Below are 15822 nucleotides of genomic sequence, written 5' to 3'. Positions count from 1 at the left end.
GGACATTTTATTGGATTTATTAAGCGAATAAAACCTCTTTATTGGTTTTATTATCTACTCCTATTTTCTGTCAAAATTCAAATAAGTCAAGGCAACCTATAGAATGCGAGTAAATATTTATCTTTTTATATATAATATAAATTTAGATTTCGACTGTCGAATTGACAGTTGCAAATTTGAAATGGAGCATTTACCAACTATTTTGGCTGTTGTACAACAGCAAAAGGCACAGATTGCGTCAGAATTTATCCGCACTAAATTTAAATGAATTAAATGACAAGGAATTTTAGTTTTTCTAATGATTTTTCTCTAACAAAGAGCAAATTCCCCGAAGAGTTTCTATAGGTGGTATAGGCATCCAAAATCTTTAAAATAAGGTAGAGGTAGGCGGTTTATATTAAATAGTAACAATTGGGGACATATTGGGGCAAGAATATACAGAAAAAACGCCAACAACTATTTTGGGCATGGTTGTAGCTTTGGCGCCACATTTTAAATTCCATTTCTCATTTGTTCCTCGCCATGTGTATATGCACTTTCGAAGTGGTGGTCAAATTTTCAGAGTTGCACCGAAAAACTATCGCCAAACAAACCGTGGTTAGATTTTAATGTGTTCTAATGGCGGTCCATTTTGGAAAATTCGGAACGGCAAAACCTTTAGGACCGTTTGTTTAACGGACGGTGAATGTGCTTTAACGTTGTGTGGGAAGACCCTATTACATGCCCCGGAGATGCATTAAACGGGTCAGATGATGCAGTCAACGTGTTGAATAGGAGATCCTCATTTCCAGTTGCAGTTGCTATACTTTTTAGTAGATTCCGGTATATTTTACCCTGAGTTGTTTTGGTTTTTTACTTCGCATTTCCGCAGACGCAGCTCGACGCAGGAAAGATCTATGAAACTTATAGACATAGTGTAGTCGGTGGCTTTCATCGGCTTCAGCTTTTATAGACTAGTTTAGCCAGAAAAATGTGAAAAAATTGACACCTTTTAGGTTGTTTAACAGTTTATGAATGTATCTATCATTTAAAGTAAAAACCATGACCATTGGTTTTATGGTTTTCTTTAATATTACCTGGAAGTAGACCAATTTTGTTTAGAAAAACGAAACAAAGTTAAACTTTGAATGCTCATATCTTCTACGAAAAAAATCCTAAAATTATGTTGGTTACGAATCCGTAATCCCTGGAAAATTCTCTTTCTGATTTGTAATACTTTGTTGACAACCGGCTATATTTCAAAGACAAGTCACGTTCTAATTTGCTGCTCTGAGCTGATTCAAAGCCACCGCGGCGGCAATCAACTTCCACGCCAACATGCTTTTGTATATCGATACTATCGCGAGTGGTCGCCACGGCTGCACAGCTGATATTCTAAACCGATTTGTATTTTTTGTTAATTTATACATTTATTTATACATTTCAAGTAGATTACAGCACAAAGTTCGGAAAAGGGCGGTTATTAATAACAAAACTTGTCCTAATATTTACCCGGATTCTCGCAAGCCTAACCAAGGGTCAGGAAAGCCGGAGTGCCCAGCGGCGTTTAACCTCTGATAAAAGTGGTATAAAACAACCTTAAATAATTGTAAAATATATTGTAAATGGCGGAAAGCAGAAAACTCCAAGAAGTTGGAAACCGCAAATTGAAATCACAGAAATCACGCAGATAAACCGAGACTGTGGTCCGATAGTCAACCACACAAGTTTCCCAATCAGAGCTACCTGCTGGATATCCCTTTCCCGTCCAATCCAAGCAACCTGTGGAGTCACCGGCATTTCCACATTCTTTTATATTTTAGTAACTCTATGTTTCTACGTGAGCACACAACCACAGTGAGTATTTTGCCAAAATTAATGGGCTCTGACATAGGCAAGTCCCTTCCAGATGTCCGCATCTTTAACGGTCTGTGTGTGCGACTACTGGAAACGTTGCCACTTCCATAATCGGCGGGAGCCGGAGGCTGGAGACTGCTGCTCCCAAACGAAGAAGCCGCTCCGCAGACTGACCGTCGAGGTCGATGCCATCAACGGAAACTACTACTTGCGCGAGTTCCTCCAGCAACGGGTGATGGGGGACCGCCTGAAGAAAGTGCACGGAGTGCAGCTTATCTGGCTGGAATTTCATCCGCCGGAGAGGGACACCATCGATTACCGGTGGGCACATATCCTGGCCCACACTTTGTGGGAGCACATCGAGGTAGAGCACCTGATGTCCTGGCTCTCGACGCTGGGCGGCGGATTCTCTGCCCTGGGAGAGCAGTTCGAAAGATGCGTGAGTATCCCTGGGTGGTATCCCGCGTGAATTACCAGTCTAAAGAATCCCAAATACACCTCCAGGCGGAGACTGCCGGCAAGATATCGCTGCAGCAGCTGAAGATAGGCCTCCGGCTCGGCGATCCGTTCCTGCAGGCGCGCTGCAAGCTGTACTACAGCATCTCGCTGATCCAGCGGGGCCAGTTGCGGGTGGCGAAGCATCTGATCCGAGAGCAGTACGCCTTTGCGCGGGCCAACGAGGAGAAGGATGTGCGGCTGGTGCGGATGTGTCATGGGATCTGGCACAGGCTTGCCTATGAGTATGAGCAGCGCGGGAAGCGCAAAATTGGAAACTAAGAACCCCTATGATACGATAAAATCGTGCATTAGCTAGTAGGGAAGGAGAACGGAGACGGAGACTACCGTCTTAGTGCTCCTTTCCTTCCATTATTCCACTGTTAGCTTAGGTAAAAAAATTGTTTTCAATATATTTATTTAATGTGTAATTGTATATACGTAAAAAATGCATTTACATTATTTATTTGCTTTTATTTCTCGCTTGTAATGTGTATATTTTCAATTGCCCGCTGCATAACACAGGCCGACATATGTTTATAACAAGAACCGGAATACACCTGAAATGCGCTGGTGCCTTCGAGGTGTTGTAACTTCAATACAGACTTTAAAATGTGTTTTTAAAATTAAAAAAAAAATTATTGGTTTCAAAGATATCTATATGTATTCAACAGACGATATCTCGACCAAATAACAATTTTTCCGAATTTTGAAACTTGATTTTAAAGGGCAGGCTCAATGCTATAAGACCCTGTACTGATCGTTAAAAAATACTAATTTCGAGCAGCGCATTAAAAAACTCTGGAAAAGTATATTCCGGGGCTCGTGGTTCTTTGAAATTGTTCCATTTTGTCGGCCTGGGTAATCAAAAATCGAAATAATTTGGGAAATAAAACCGAGAGAAACTTGTATCCTTAGGCTAAACACAAAATTGGCCTCCCTGCCAACAAAGTAAAGCTCGTAAAGCTTTGTATACATATATATTGTAATTAAAAATATATATACATATACATATACATATATACATACACATATATATATACATACATGTATATTTATATATATATGCCGATCAGCTGGCTTACTGCGCCAGCGTTCCCATAGGATCCCAAGCGGGCAGCACTATCGGAACCATGTTGAAGACGCGCAGCACATCCTCGGGCACATACTTCTTGTCCACAACCACCTCGAATCCAAACTCCCTGAACCAATCGGCGTTCATCACCAGGTAGCCCTTCTCGCCGCGATCCTCGCCCCACGAGTTCTCCACCCGGAGCTTCTGGGCGACGCCACTTTTCTGCAAGTAGCAAGTAATGTATATTAGTGAGCTCAGGGGAATTCGGGTTTAGAGGGCACTCACATCCACAGAGACGGCGGTGAAGACCATGGCATGTGTCATGGCTGATTCGCCGTAGATCAGGCGATCCGCCTTGGAAAATGTCGTCTGTATGTCGATGTCAAAGACCAGTTTGAAATCGTGGCTAAACCAAAGAAAGAAAATATAAATATATACTTATGCAGAAGGGGCACTTAATGTTAGTTTCCATATTTTTATACACCACATTATATGTAGGTATTATTTATCTATCGGTGTACACGATAATTCACTATCTACTGGACCAATCGTTTTAAAACGCAAGGCACATAATTTCTATTACATTTTTATATTTACAGAGGTAGTCAAAAGTATTTACACCACGATCTATTTGCACCCCCAACTTCTTTTCCTTGTTATTCTTGTTTTTGTTGACCAATTTTCTTGATCTATGCAGGATTACCCCAAAAAAGAATACAAAAAGGTTTATAGGATATTGCTAAAGGCAAAATAATAAGTGAATGTAAAGTGTCGTATTTACACATAATTTGTTTTCACCCTAAATTTAATTCTATTCAATTATATTCATGTTTTAAGCAAAAATATCGTAATTTACATTATCAATAATTAGAAAATTTAGCTTTGGCATCGATGAAGAGTGGAATTGAGCTTAATAAGCTATGGCCACAATAGACATATTTTCGATTGCTTTAACAATTGTCCTATGAACCGTTATCTTTCGTATTCCTCTTCAGTTGTTTCTGCATAGATCGAGCTACGCGATAAAAAAAAAAATGGAAAATTAAGTCAACAACAAAAAGAATAACAACTGAAACAAGTTGGGATGTGTAAATAGTTGTGCATTTGTGTAAATACTTTTGACTACCTCTGTATATTTTGAGAAGTGACCGTTTCGCACCGAAATAACCCCATAAAGTCTGTATATTCTTGATATTGATTTTGCTATGTATGTCAAAAATCTTCCAATATGCTTTTTTTCATTTAATATTATGCGTTTTTTTCTTTGAATGCGTACGAATGTCCCGTGCGCCACTGTGGAAATGCCCATAAGTTTGTTGATTTTTATAAGTACCTGTCAATTCCCAATAAGTTGTATTGTATGGAAAATAAAAGGAACATAGGTGCAAGTACGTATATGTCTTCCCATTACCCACACAATGTGAAAAGGGTGATCACACCCTCCCAGCAGACAAAGAGCGGACTTAGTGTGGATGGATCCGAAAAATGTCCGCAATAGTTTCGCTAAATGCTCAAAAACGGACGAATAGCGAACGAGTATCGCGAATTCTCAGGATTTTACCCGATAATGAAGTCGTAAAAGGTCCACAATCGAAATCTTATTCGGATTCCGAAAATTTTAGCATTTTCAGTCACAAAACCCATGACAGGTGATGAACTTTATTATCGTTTATGAGCCTGAATCGGACGTTTTATCCGCTTGAAACTAGCAAAACTATCGTTTTAAATATCAATTCTTTTGTCTGCTGGGCTATACGTAATCCTACGATTTGGTCACTGTGATTTGGTGACTGATCAAAGGGATGGAAGGGATTCGGGGAAACACTCACACGTCCACATCCTCAATGCCCTGCTTGGAGGCAAACCGCTTGCTGACCTCACAGCCAAACCAAACGGGCTCCCCGTCTTTCAGCGACTTGGTGACAACGGCCAGGAGGAGATCCACGGGCTGATTGTTATATAGGACAGGTCTGCCGCCGACCACATTGCCCAGACAGTCGACTGTGTAGGCCTGGTCGTAGCTGCTCGTTGGCCGGGGATCGGTAACAAGACACACCTTGTCCTCCACGTTGAAATGTGGCTTCACATAGCGCTCGTAGAATTCCAGCGAGCTGACCGGGCCAATGGACTGGTAGTTCTTGCTCTTATCGTAGTACTCCCAGGTAAAGGTCTCGGAGGGAATGCCCAGGCAGATGCCAACCACCTTGTATATCTCCGCCATTTGCTCCTCAATCTTGGCGGTGATCTCCTCCCCCGTGGGATTCTGATCCATCAGCACGCGCAGGTGGCGGGCGTACTCCCGGAGCTATAGGATACCGTTAATTTCAAATACAAATGGTAAGAATGAAGGACAAAGCAAACCATTTCCCTTACCTTGCTCTTCAGTATGGCATTCATTCGTATGCTGGACTCGCAGCTAAAGCTCTCGGGGAAGCACTTCTTTGGCATGAGGCCGTGTTTGGTTATCAGGTTGACCAGCATGTCCCACTGGCCGCCGTCGGAGGTGGGGTCTAGGAGCAGGAAGGACACCAGTCGTCCGTCGACCTTCTCGCCCCGATGCGCCGTTTTCACGATGTTGTTGAGGAAGTAGTTGCACCGTTCGATCTTGTCCCAATAGAAGAGGAAGGCCTGCGAAAACTCGAACTCGTCCAGATTGTAGTTCTTCATGAAGGGCAGGCGAATGCAGTTAAGGGCCGCAAAGAGCCAGCATCTTCCGGAACTCCTTTGGTTGGTGATCGGTTTGCCCTCGGTTTCCACCTTGTAGTTGAACACATGATTAGTGGTCTCCAGCACCTTCCTCGACAGGCACACATCAAAGGGGTCCACGCGGGAGCAGACGTTCTGCGCCAGCAGGTTCTTTGGTTCGCTGTAGAAGTTCTTGCGCCATTGTCCAAGCAGGTCGTTGGTGATGACACTGCTGCTGGCCAACTCGTACCAGGCCGTGGAGTTCTTTCCACCAATGGCGCTGTTGTTATTACCGCCGGACTCGGTGTTAGTTTCAGCTGCAAGTAAATTGGAGTGGTGGCGGTCGCCAGATTTTGAGTGACTTGTGCGAACGGACTCGGATGCGTGGCATAGTGCTTGCCGCGGCTTCCCCTGCCATATCTTGCTTAGACTCGTATTCGAGTCTTTGAACTTGAGTTTGAGTTGTCGTCCCTCTGGACTGGCTAACTGGTGCACCGCACGCTTCTCCACCGCCCGCTTCTCCACCGCCCGCTTCACCGCCCAAACTGGTGGATCAGAATCGGTAACGGATACAGTGACAGGAACGGGAACCCAGAAAAGAAACCAAAAACGAGAATTTTTTGTGACGGTGCAGATAAAAAATATATTTCGCTGATGCCAATTTGAAACAGGTAACAAGCAGCGTGCGGAATGAGAATTGAAACTGAAATTAAAGCTGAGGCAAAAGTAAAAAACCTATTTCTCGCTTTTAATTTGGGTTTACACTCCTGTATAATTTTTTATAATCTACTTTGGTTCTTTTTTATTGTATCCCTTTTTTAGTTCTTTTTTATAAGTTCATACGCTAATAATATATAACAATTTTAAAAACAATCGAAAAACTACAGTCTGCTGTGATGTAATCCCATGAACAAGGCTTATACAAAAGTTAACCATTTACAAAATACTGTAAAAACAGAGGAAGTATCAGAGAAATAAATGTGCGAACGGTATATAATTTACAATGTTATTTTAAATAACACTATTACTTTTCAGTTTCCTTAAAAAAATATATCACGTTGATACTCGCTAAACTCAAGTTGTCAAGCTATGGTCCCCATCCAAAGCCCAAGCCAATATGATCGAAGTATATTCATTCTTAAGATTTTAGGCATTCAGATTAAAAAAAAGGATAAAAACCCAATTTAAAGAATAAATGCTGTCGCCAAATTTTGGGAGCTCCGACTTATAATTTTTGAGATTTGTTGTTTCTTAAGGCCGGGCAGATGGATATGTTAACTCAGCTATTATGTAGATTTTTTTTTTATTAAAAAAAAAAGTAACTAGACTTCCGTTCTTGGATTCTTCCCTTATATGTATGTACATATGTACAGCCTCGGATTGCACTAAGTTATAACACACTTTTACCTGGTATTAAAAACACCTGCCATTGTATAACAATAGGTTCGGAACAATTAAAATACAAATCGCCCAATTCACAATGCAACGTCTGTATTTATAATTTTCTTAAGACAGAACATTCCGACAGTCAAAAACAGCTGACCGTTCAGCAATAATTGGCAATCAAAAGATGTATATATGTATATATAAAGATGTATATATGTATATATTAATATATACATATATATTTATAATTAAAAAAAAATAGGTTAAAGGTGACGGAAATTAAAAATTAGGAAAAGGAAAAAAAGGAATGTAGTAAAAGTTTATTTATTTAGAAATGTTATTACCTTGACCTTGTCTTGAAATAATATCAGTTTACTACTTCCATATAAAAACAAGTAGGAAAGCTACAGTTGAGTTTAACCGAATATGAGATTTCCAGTATTGCATTGTGGGTAAAATTAAAAGGAACAAGACCGTAGAAGAGTTTTTGCAATACATGATGGATTGAAGGTAAGGTTAAATATTTTTCAAAAAAATTTGTAAGACGAAACGGCTAAAGTTAGCTTAATTAATTAAATATTATATAATAGGTTTGAACAAGTTTTTTTTTTTGTATTAAAAAATATATAGAGGTCTTTGGGCAATAGGGAATATCCTGAGGACCCTAAAAAAGTTGGGTTTTGGTGTAGATCCTATGTCCATAAAAACTTCCGATATCAAAAAATTAGAATGCATAAGGTAAAGGATAAATGTCCCGAGGTATTCACGTGGCGTTTTTATTTTTAAAATTTTTTCCCCATTTTTAATCAAAATTTAAAGTAGAAATAAAATAAATATAAAAAAATTTTTAATTTAAAAAAAGGTCGACGATTGAACATCAAACGACCTCCGTTGAACTCTGATAACTTCGTCAATTTGATATGATCAATGTAAAACTTGGATACAATATCCTTAAAATATTAAGCCTTTCCCTTTAACATGAATGTTACAGTCCATTTTTGTAAGCATTGTCTTTCTGGCAAGTGCATGCCTCCATTACCCTCCTGCTCACGACCATCGGCCGAGTGTGTGCGTATGTGGTATGCACTTTGGATCTCTGCTCGCTATTTACTATGCTTTGTGTTTATTATTTATTTACTTTTCTACGTACATATGTGTGTAGATATGTATGTACATACGTGAGTGGGTGCCTATTTTTTCCATCAGATGCTGATAAGCATGTCTAACGGGTGAATACTTGCAAAGAAATCGCAGCGTAACTTATATATTAGCACCGTTATTCATGTGTTTGTGTGGGGTAGAGGACAATGCAATTAAACCAGTTTAACGGGACTTGCACAAACACAAACACAAGTAAATAGCGGGTGTGGAGCGAAAGAACACAGAAGAGGAGACAAGCAAACTGCCGTTTTAAAAGCTTTAGCGGAGAGCCGGCGCAAAAAAAAACTAAACAAACCACAACAAAAAAAAAACTTGTTTGTCCAGTTTGTTCACGGAGAATGTGTGCGAAAAGCAAAAACAAACAAATTTTGGGAGAAATTCCACTTTCGTCTGGCTTTGATTTGTTTTTGTTGCTGGGGCGTCAGCAAGACGTCCCTCTCTCTTTCACTGTCTCGCATACACATACATATACGAACACCCGCACAAAACCAACAACAAAAGAATGTCCCACAGAATTTTCAATCTCCTGAATTATGTAAATTTATATTTGTGATCATTTCGTCCTTTTGTTTACTGTTGAGCGACCAACTTACACATGGTTTTAAGGCTTTCTTAATCCTTTCTTGGACGATTTTCACTTGTTTTGATTTTGGCCACTGCAAATTTTGCCGGATATATTCTGTGTTTTTTCTTCCGATGTGTGTACAACGCCTAGTAACTGCTGCCGACTGTAATTATGCGCAACTAAGCTAATTTTTTACTTAATGTGTAAGTGGAAAAAAAATTAAAAGTGTTTGGCTTTGGGATCCGAAACTAGAGATGCCCGAGTTGCGACGTGAGCTAAGTGTCTTGCCAGCGATGATTTGGCCACGACCAGAATTCACAGCTATCGCACGAACTATCGATAAATAAACCAATTTTTTATTATTATTCTGTCTTCCCACTTAGTGCATTTGTGTGGAACAGTTGGGATTTTCCACAAATATGAAACTGCTTCCGCATCCAATTATAGTTGATCGATCAGCTTTGCCTTCTACTTTATTGTATAACTTTTGCTTTTGTTAAACATCCTAAATTTTCGTTTATTATAGTACCAAGGTATTAGGGTCTTTCCACAGAGCTCCGTGGACAATCCGTTGCCCAGTAGGTATTGAGTTTTGTCGTTCCGAAATTACTTATTTTTCTCTTCTTCAAATTTTGGTGGCATGTTCTGCTAATATCTAGGCGATAGTTTTTCGCTGCAACTCCGGTTTATTTTTCTTGCCATTAAAAATTATGAAATTCACAACGAAAATGTAAACAAAGGCAAGGAACAATTGAAATAAGGAAGATGCTAAAGTAGAAAGCATATATTCAAAAAACTTGTCCTTGCTTTCCAGTATATTCTTTCCCAAAAAATTCCCGCATTGCTACAATTTAAAATAAATCACCTAGATCTACTTTAATTTTAATAGATTTTGTGAGCATCTACCACCTTCCACACATTTTTGGGGCATTTGCTCATTGTTAAAAAAAAAAAAAAATAATAATAAAAAAAATTGCCTGTTTTCGAGCAGTCAAAATAGTTGGCAAACTATTATTTTAGTTCCGCAGAAGCCACTTCAACCATCTTTGTAAATGTTCTGGATGAGTCACAGCTGATCGTCCAGCTGTTATTGGATGGTGGATGGAGCTTTGTAGGAATCGCGGTTTTACGTCTGCAAAAATCGGTTTTACACGGGTGGACTGTGTGGGAAAACATTATAGATTAGAAAGATTTGAAGATTTTTAGGCATTGCAGTATAAAATTGTTAATGATTATCGAGAAGAATAAATATGATATCCATGACTTTCAAATGAGGTTTGTTTAAAATTGAGTGATCGATTACTTTAAGTCGTTCCCCTTCCTCATATCGCTGATATATGTATTTAGAAATTTTGTCATACAATCGTGTAAAGAATATCCCAAGTAATATATAATTATCCTAATTATCTAAAGTTTAGATTCTAAACTTTAGAAGCATGTTAATTTGATGTATTGATTTTTAACATGGCAAATTGAAAAGTATATATTAAGGTCACTGCAAATTTTTAAATACGACACAATGAAATAATTTTAGTACTTGAATTACGCCTTTCCTTACGGATTTTTGTTAATTTGTTAATGGCCTGAATTTTTTTTTTGTAGCTTTCGTTTGAATTTAGTTACAAAATATTTTCATATTTTAAATCGCGCGCTTCCTTTTGGGACCACGGAAAATCCAGACATTGCAATGGGCAAAGGCGTTAGCATTTTATTAAATGAGCGAATTCGGTTACACTGCCGCAAAGAAATCAAAATCAACAATTAATTTTGCATTTGTCGTTTTTACCTTCCGCTCTTTCACTGCTTTCGGAGCACGGTATTCGTTTCCCCTCGATTTCCGGTCGCACGGATTGCAAGGGTCCTACGACGAATTCACTGAATCCGACGATCCGTCCCCACAAGAGCAGAGTTCCCCATGCACATGAAATCCCACAAGTGAATCGAATCGAATCGAAGTCAAGTCGAATCGGAAAGAGTCGCGTGCGTTATTTGGACTGGGTTATATAGCCGCCATATAATCGGACGACATGAGCGGAACTGAGGACTTCGAAGAGTACAAGTACTACGTCGAGAAGTTCTACGTACTGCCCCTGGAGCTTAAGGATGATATTATCTACTGCCAGCGTGCGATGCGCGATTTCCTCAAGGTTCACACGGTGAGTGGTGTCGCAATTTTGTCGTGGAATGTGGTAGAGGGCAGCGGAGGAGGGGTAATGGGTTCCATTGATTAGCGAATATTTATTATTTGATCAAATCCTTTGTCTTTCTTTCTGCTCTATTCCCCAGTTGGTCTCGGAGGTCTTCAAGGAGCAGGCAGATGCGGTGAGTTAAAAACAGGAGAGGATATCTCTCCTTCAGGCTATCTCTTTCTATGTGTCCATTGTTTTCGGCGACGGAATCCGGGGTCTGGTCTGCCCGAGCCCGAGTGAACTTTATTATTTCTATGAACATTTTGGGTCAGGTGTTCTGCTTTCCGCATTCAGAAACGTAAAGTTTTCGCTATGCATACATATGTATGTATGTATGTAAAATTTATGTACATACGTATACACATATGTTCTCTGTGAATTTCGTAGAATTCCTAGTTTATAACCGAATCCAGGAGCTAATCACGCAGGTTTGGTCCCAATACGTAGAGAACAAGCGTTTCTTAGACTTTAACTAGGGAAAATTACTAATTTGACTTAATTAAGAATCTACATTGTATTCAAAGACATACATATTTACATACAAATAAATGTACATATGTATGTAAATATGGGCAATTCTCTGATGTCGAACTCGACAAGACTTTATTTTAATTTTAAAAACTTTGAAACTTATATGTGCATATGTAGTTAGGTCTTGGTTAGCACTATAATCAGTGCTAAGTTTGATTTGGGCAATTGTTCGTTTTCAAGATAATTAAAGTCCCTTATTATTATATTCCTTCATCTGAATGAAACTTTGCATATATGTACATACATATGTATGTATGTATGTACATTTGCAGTCTTCTGACTACTCTCACTGGTATATACAAATATCGGAACGGGCCAGATCGGACGACAATATCATATAGCTGCCATAGAAATGATCGACAAATTTTTAGAAAAAAAAAATTATTACTTTGTTGTTTTTCAACGTATTTTCATCCCTTTTGGGATGTGGCCATTTTATATTATATCAGAATTTCGGTATTAATTTTATGAACATCGGACAACTATATCATATAGCTGCCATAGAAACGATCAGTAGATGCAGAGTAAATGTAAAGCTGCGAGTGTAAAACTGTGCTTGTCAAACTGCAAATATAATATTATTAGTACATATATTACTTGTTTCAGCATTTATAATTATAATGCTTATTTGTTATATATTTCAAATCTAAAATAAAATTATTTTATACGATTAAACTTATTTGTAGGATCCCGTGCAGATGCGCCGCATCTTGGACGAGTTGGAGGATGAGGTGTACGAAATCAACGCCGAGCACCAGTTCCTGATGCTTCGCCTGAACGACGACCTAGATGAATTCCACCGAAAGCTGCAGGAGAACAACATTGCCAGTGTTCCGGCAGTGCTCAATGAGTTTGTTTCAAACCAAATAGTGCCCTTGATTGCCGATGCTAGCTATCAGATCAGTCCCCACTCGGTTGTGAGTCGCGCCAATGAAGAGATGCTCATCCGAAAACATTTCCTGCTCAGTCAGGACGACGAGGCCGGTGTGCCGCCCCTGAAGCTGAGCGAACTGGATGAAAATATCCCTCTGATGTTAGCGCCTCCCGTTTTGGGCCTGGGACAGCAAATAGCAGCGGCTCGTGGCCCGAAGACGCATTGGGCTAAAATGAACGAGGTGGTTCCTCCGCACCAGTCCCAATCGCAGGCGGAACTGACGCACCATTCACAGCGTATTAGCAAGAGCGACGCCATCGAATCGTCGTTATCTGCCAAGAGAAAGAACATCTCGTGTAGCTCACCGCCGCCATTAGCTCCCATAACCCCAACGGTGATGGCGTCGCAAATTCCACCATTCGACGCCGTGGCCCAGAGGCCCACTAACCTCCATTATGCCTTAAAAAGAGCCCGAAAAACCAAGCAACAGCCCCGCTCATTCTGTGACGATGAGGTAATGGAGCTAACTAGTCTAGAATTTAGTCGTTTGAATAAAATCTACAAGGACATCGGGAATCCGTCGTCTCCTCCTCTGTCGCCTGCTGCCTCGAAGATTACAAAAAGTAATGCTGCTGCTGCTTCATCGCAGGTACAATCGAATGCCTTAACCAAGAAATCGACGCCACACATGACCGTACAGATGCCGGCGAAGAACTACAAGGCCAGGAACATCGGCAGAAAATCCTCGCCCAATCCGCAATCGAATTCCCAGCTCCAGCCGGCGGGCTCAACATCTGGCAGCTCTGACGATTCGAGCGCCGAACTGCAGCAGGAGCAGAAAAGGCTGTTTGCATCCGCCGCCCAGTGGCGCGATGAGCCGCGGGAGACCCGCATCCTTCCGTCGGAGTACGGTCAGGAGTCTTTCCTTGGACTTTTTGGTCTCTACACACCGGAGGTGGTCAAGAAACTCAATCAGAGACACTCCAAGCGCAAGCGTCGGACAGTTCAGAATGCCAGCGGTGTCGATTTTCACTATGGCCAGCAGTTGAGTGCCATGGAGACACTGGTTCTAGGTGTCCGTGGCCACAAAAAGTGCAAGGATAAGCCGGAATTCCTGCTCTCGCCGAAGGAGAAGCGCCTGCAGGCCAAAAGAGCGTACAATCGCAAGAGATCGGGTTCAACTGGAATCGGAGATGCCCCGTCCGTTGGCGACATATCGTGCCAGCATGGCGAGTCCAGCTCCTCAAAGTGCCGAAAGTGCCGCGAATGCAAGGAATGCAAGCACCGAGTGGGTGAGTCGTTATGATCACTTTTAATTGAAACCCTAACTTTTGTGAGGACTTCAATCTTTGTAAGATCACAGCTAAAGATCAGGCTAAACTAGCTGGTAATGGCCCAAGGGAACGTCGTTTAAATTAGAAATTTTATTCTTCAGTGAAACGTTACGTATTCAGGGAAATAAGCAATGACAACTAGCAGACTGGCAGGCCGGCAAAGCCCTTGTAATAAGATGAGAAACGGTTTTAGGTTCCCTATAAATTTTATTCGAAAGCCAAATAGACAGAGACGGTGCTCTGGAGTCAACCGTTCTCCTATACGTACACAGCAATAGGTGTTCACACGATTTCTCAAACATTCTAGACCTGTGCGGTGTACGCACTTACCCAGCAGGAAAAAGGTTCGTTTATGATATTGAAAACGATAGTTTGCGGGTTTCAAGCGGACAAAACGTCCGATTCAGGCTCATAAACGATAATAAAGTTAATCACCTGTCATGGGTTTTGTGGCTGAAAATGCTATAATTTTCGGAATCCGAATAAGATTTCAATTGCGGACCTTTTACGACATCATTAGCGGGTATTATCCTGACAATTAGCAATACTCGGCCGCTATTCGTCCGTTTGCGCGTCTATTTTTGAGGATTTTATATATTTTAGCAGACATTTTTCGGATCCATCCGCACCAAGGAGCGATAGAGAGAGAGAGGGAAGAAAAAATTCTTCAATATGGAAATCTAAATGTACGGTCATTATTCACCTTATAATAAGATCTTTGTGTCAGAAGCATTATTTTAGAAATATCGTTCAGAAACCTCCTTGCAATGTTATTTAATCGAAATTGTTCAATTTGTATCTTTCCAGAGAGGGAGCCGGTGGTGTTCTGTCAGACTTGCTCGGGATTTTACCACATAGAATGCCATGAGCCTCCCAAAAGTCGCAACCAGATCCAAGCCCAGAGCAATCGCTGTCCGCCGTGTTTGCGGGAGCAAGCTGAAAAGTTGCGGGAAGGAAAGTGAGCAGGCTCAGGATCCCTATGTATTTAGCTAGTATTCCTATCATACGTGAGTTAAGAAGTCATATGTTGTTAGATGAATGCGTCATCTATCCAATAATGGGCAGGAGGCAAGGGCATTTGTGAAAAGCCGGCCTTCGCTTTGTTTCGTTTCGTTTAATTTTTTTTTAAGAGCAAGAGCAAATGAATACCTTTTGTTCTTCTATATTTTATATCTTTTTATTAAAACCTCTTATTTAAGTATGTCAATGAAAGTGCATACGGAAAAGTGATTTAATAAATATATACGTACATCATATTTTCTTTCTAGAGGAACTTTTTCTGGGTTTGCTGGTAACCTTTCGACCTATATACGGATCTGATTTGCATACATATGCTTGTATGTAATTGCGATTATCGCATTACAGCAGTGGAAAAATAAAAATCAATGTTTAATGATTGAAATATTAATACCCGAAGAAGCACATTAATCGAAATTCTGTGTGAAATAATAAAAATTGGTTTAATATATAAAAATCTAAATTGCAGCAATCATTGATTAGCATCAGCATCAAAATTGTAGCCGATTGGTATATTTCGTACTTTTTTTTTGCTGCTTTTCCAAGTGGATGATTTTTTTGTTTAAAGAAAACATTGATAATCATTATTTACGGTTCTGCATTAAATTAATAGAGTGAATCCAATAGTAGTTCTTAAAAAACAAAGTCTTAAAGTTACATTTGAATTACCTTTG

General features: G+C 40.2%; 3 protein-coding genes across 4 annotated transcripts; 2 read left to right on the top strand and 1 right to left on the bottom strand.

Annotated features, from left to right (window-relative positions):
* The first annotated feature begins 1367 nt into the window (after positions 1-1367).
* On the top strand, positions 1368-2807 carry LOC108074130 (uncharacterized protein F58A4.6). Its single transcript, XM_017166030.3, has 3 exons — positions 1368-1836; positions 1889-2275; positions 2341-2807. The coding sequence occupies exons 1-3, from the start codon at positions 1810-1812 to the stop codon at positions 2611-2613; spliced, it is 687 nt and encodes a 228-aa protein (XP_017021519.1). The 5' UTR covers positions 1368-1809; the 3' UTR covers positions 2614-2807.
* Positions 2733-9477, bottom strand: LOC108074129 (bleomycin hydrolase). Its single transcript, XM_017166029.3, has 5 exons — positions 9232-9477; positions 5780-6408; positions 5236-5711; positions 3692-3812; positions 2733-3628 (listed from the first exon to the last, which is right to left on the bottom strand). The coding sequence occupies exons 1-5, from the start codon at positions 9233-9235 to the stop codon at positions 3413-3415; spliced, it is 1446 nt and encodes a 481-aa protein (XP_017021518.1). The 5' UTR covers positions 9236-9477; the 3' UTR covers positions 2733-3412.
* Positions 9478-11166: 1689 nt separating this feature from the next.
* Lint-1 (l(3)mbt interacting protein 1) lies at positions 11167-15548 on the top strand. Of its 2 annotated transcripts, XM_041775090.2 has the most exons (5): positions 11167-11359; positions 11490-11525; positions 12610-14089; positions 14939-15138; positions 15400-15548. In XM_041775090.2, exons 1-4 carry the CDS (start codon positions 11231-11233, stop codon positions 15091-15093), a joined length of 1800 nt encoding a protein of 599 aa, XP_041631024.1. In that variant the 5' UTR covers positions 11167-11230; the 3' UTR covers positions 15094-15138; positions 15400-15548. The 2 variants fall into 2 exon arrangements, with proteins under 2 accessions (XP_041631024.1, XP_017021520.1); XM_017166031.2 differs by lacking the exon at positions 15400-15548 and having other exon boundaries at positions 14939-15387.
* The last annotated feature ends 274 nt before the right edge of the window (positions 15549-15822 follow it).

This window comes from Drosophila kikkawai, chromosome X (assembly GCF_030179895.1).
Source record: "Drosophila kikkawai strain 14028-0561.14 chromosome X, DkikHiC1v2, whole genome shotgun sequence".
NCBI lineage: Eukaryota > Metazoa > Arthropoda > Insecta > Diptera > Drosophilidae > Drosophila > Drosophila kikkawai.
The sequence above is the reverse complement of the archived record's forward strand: the minus strand, read 5'-3'. Positions and strand labels throughout refer to the sequence as shown.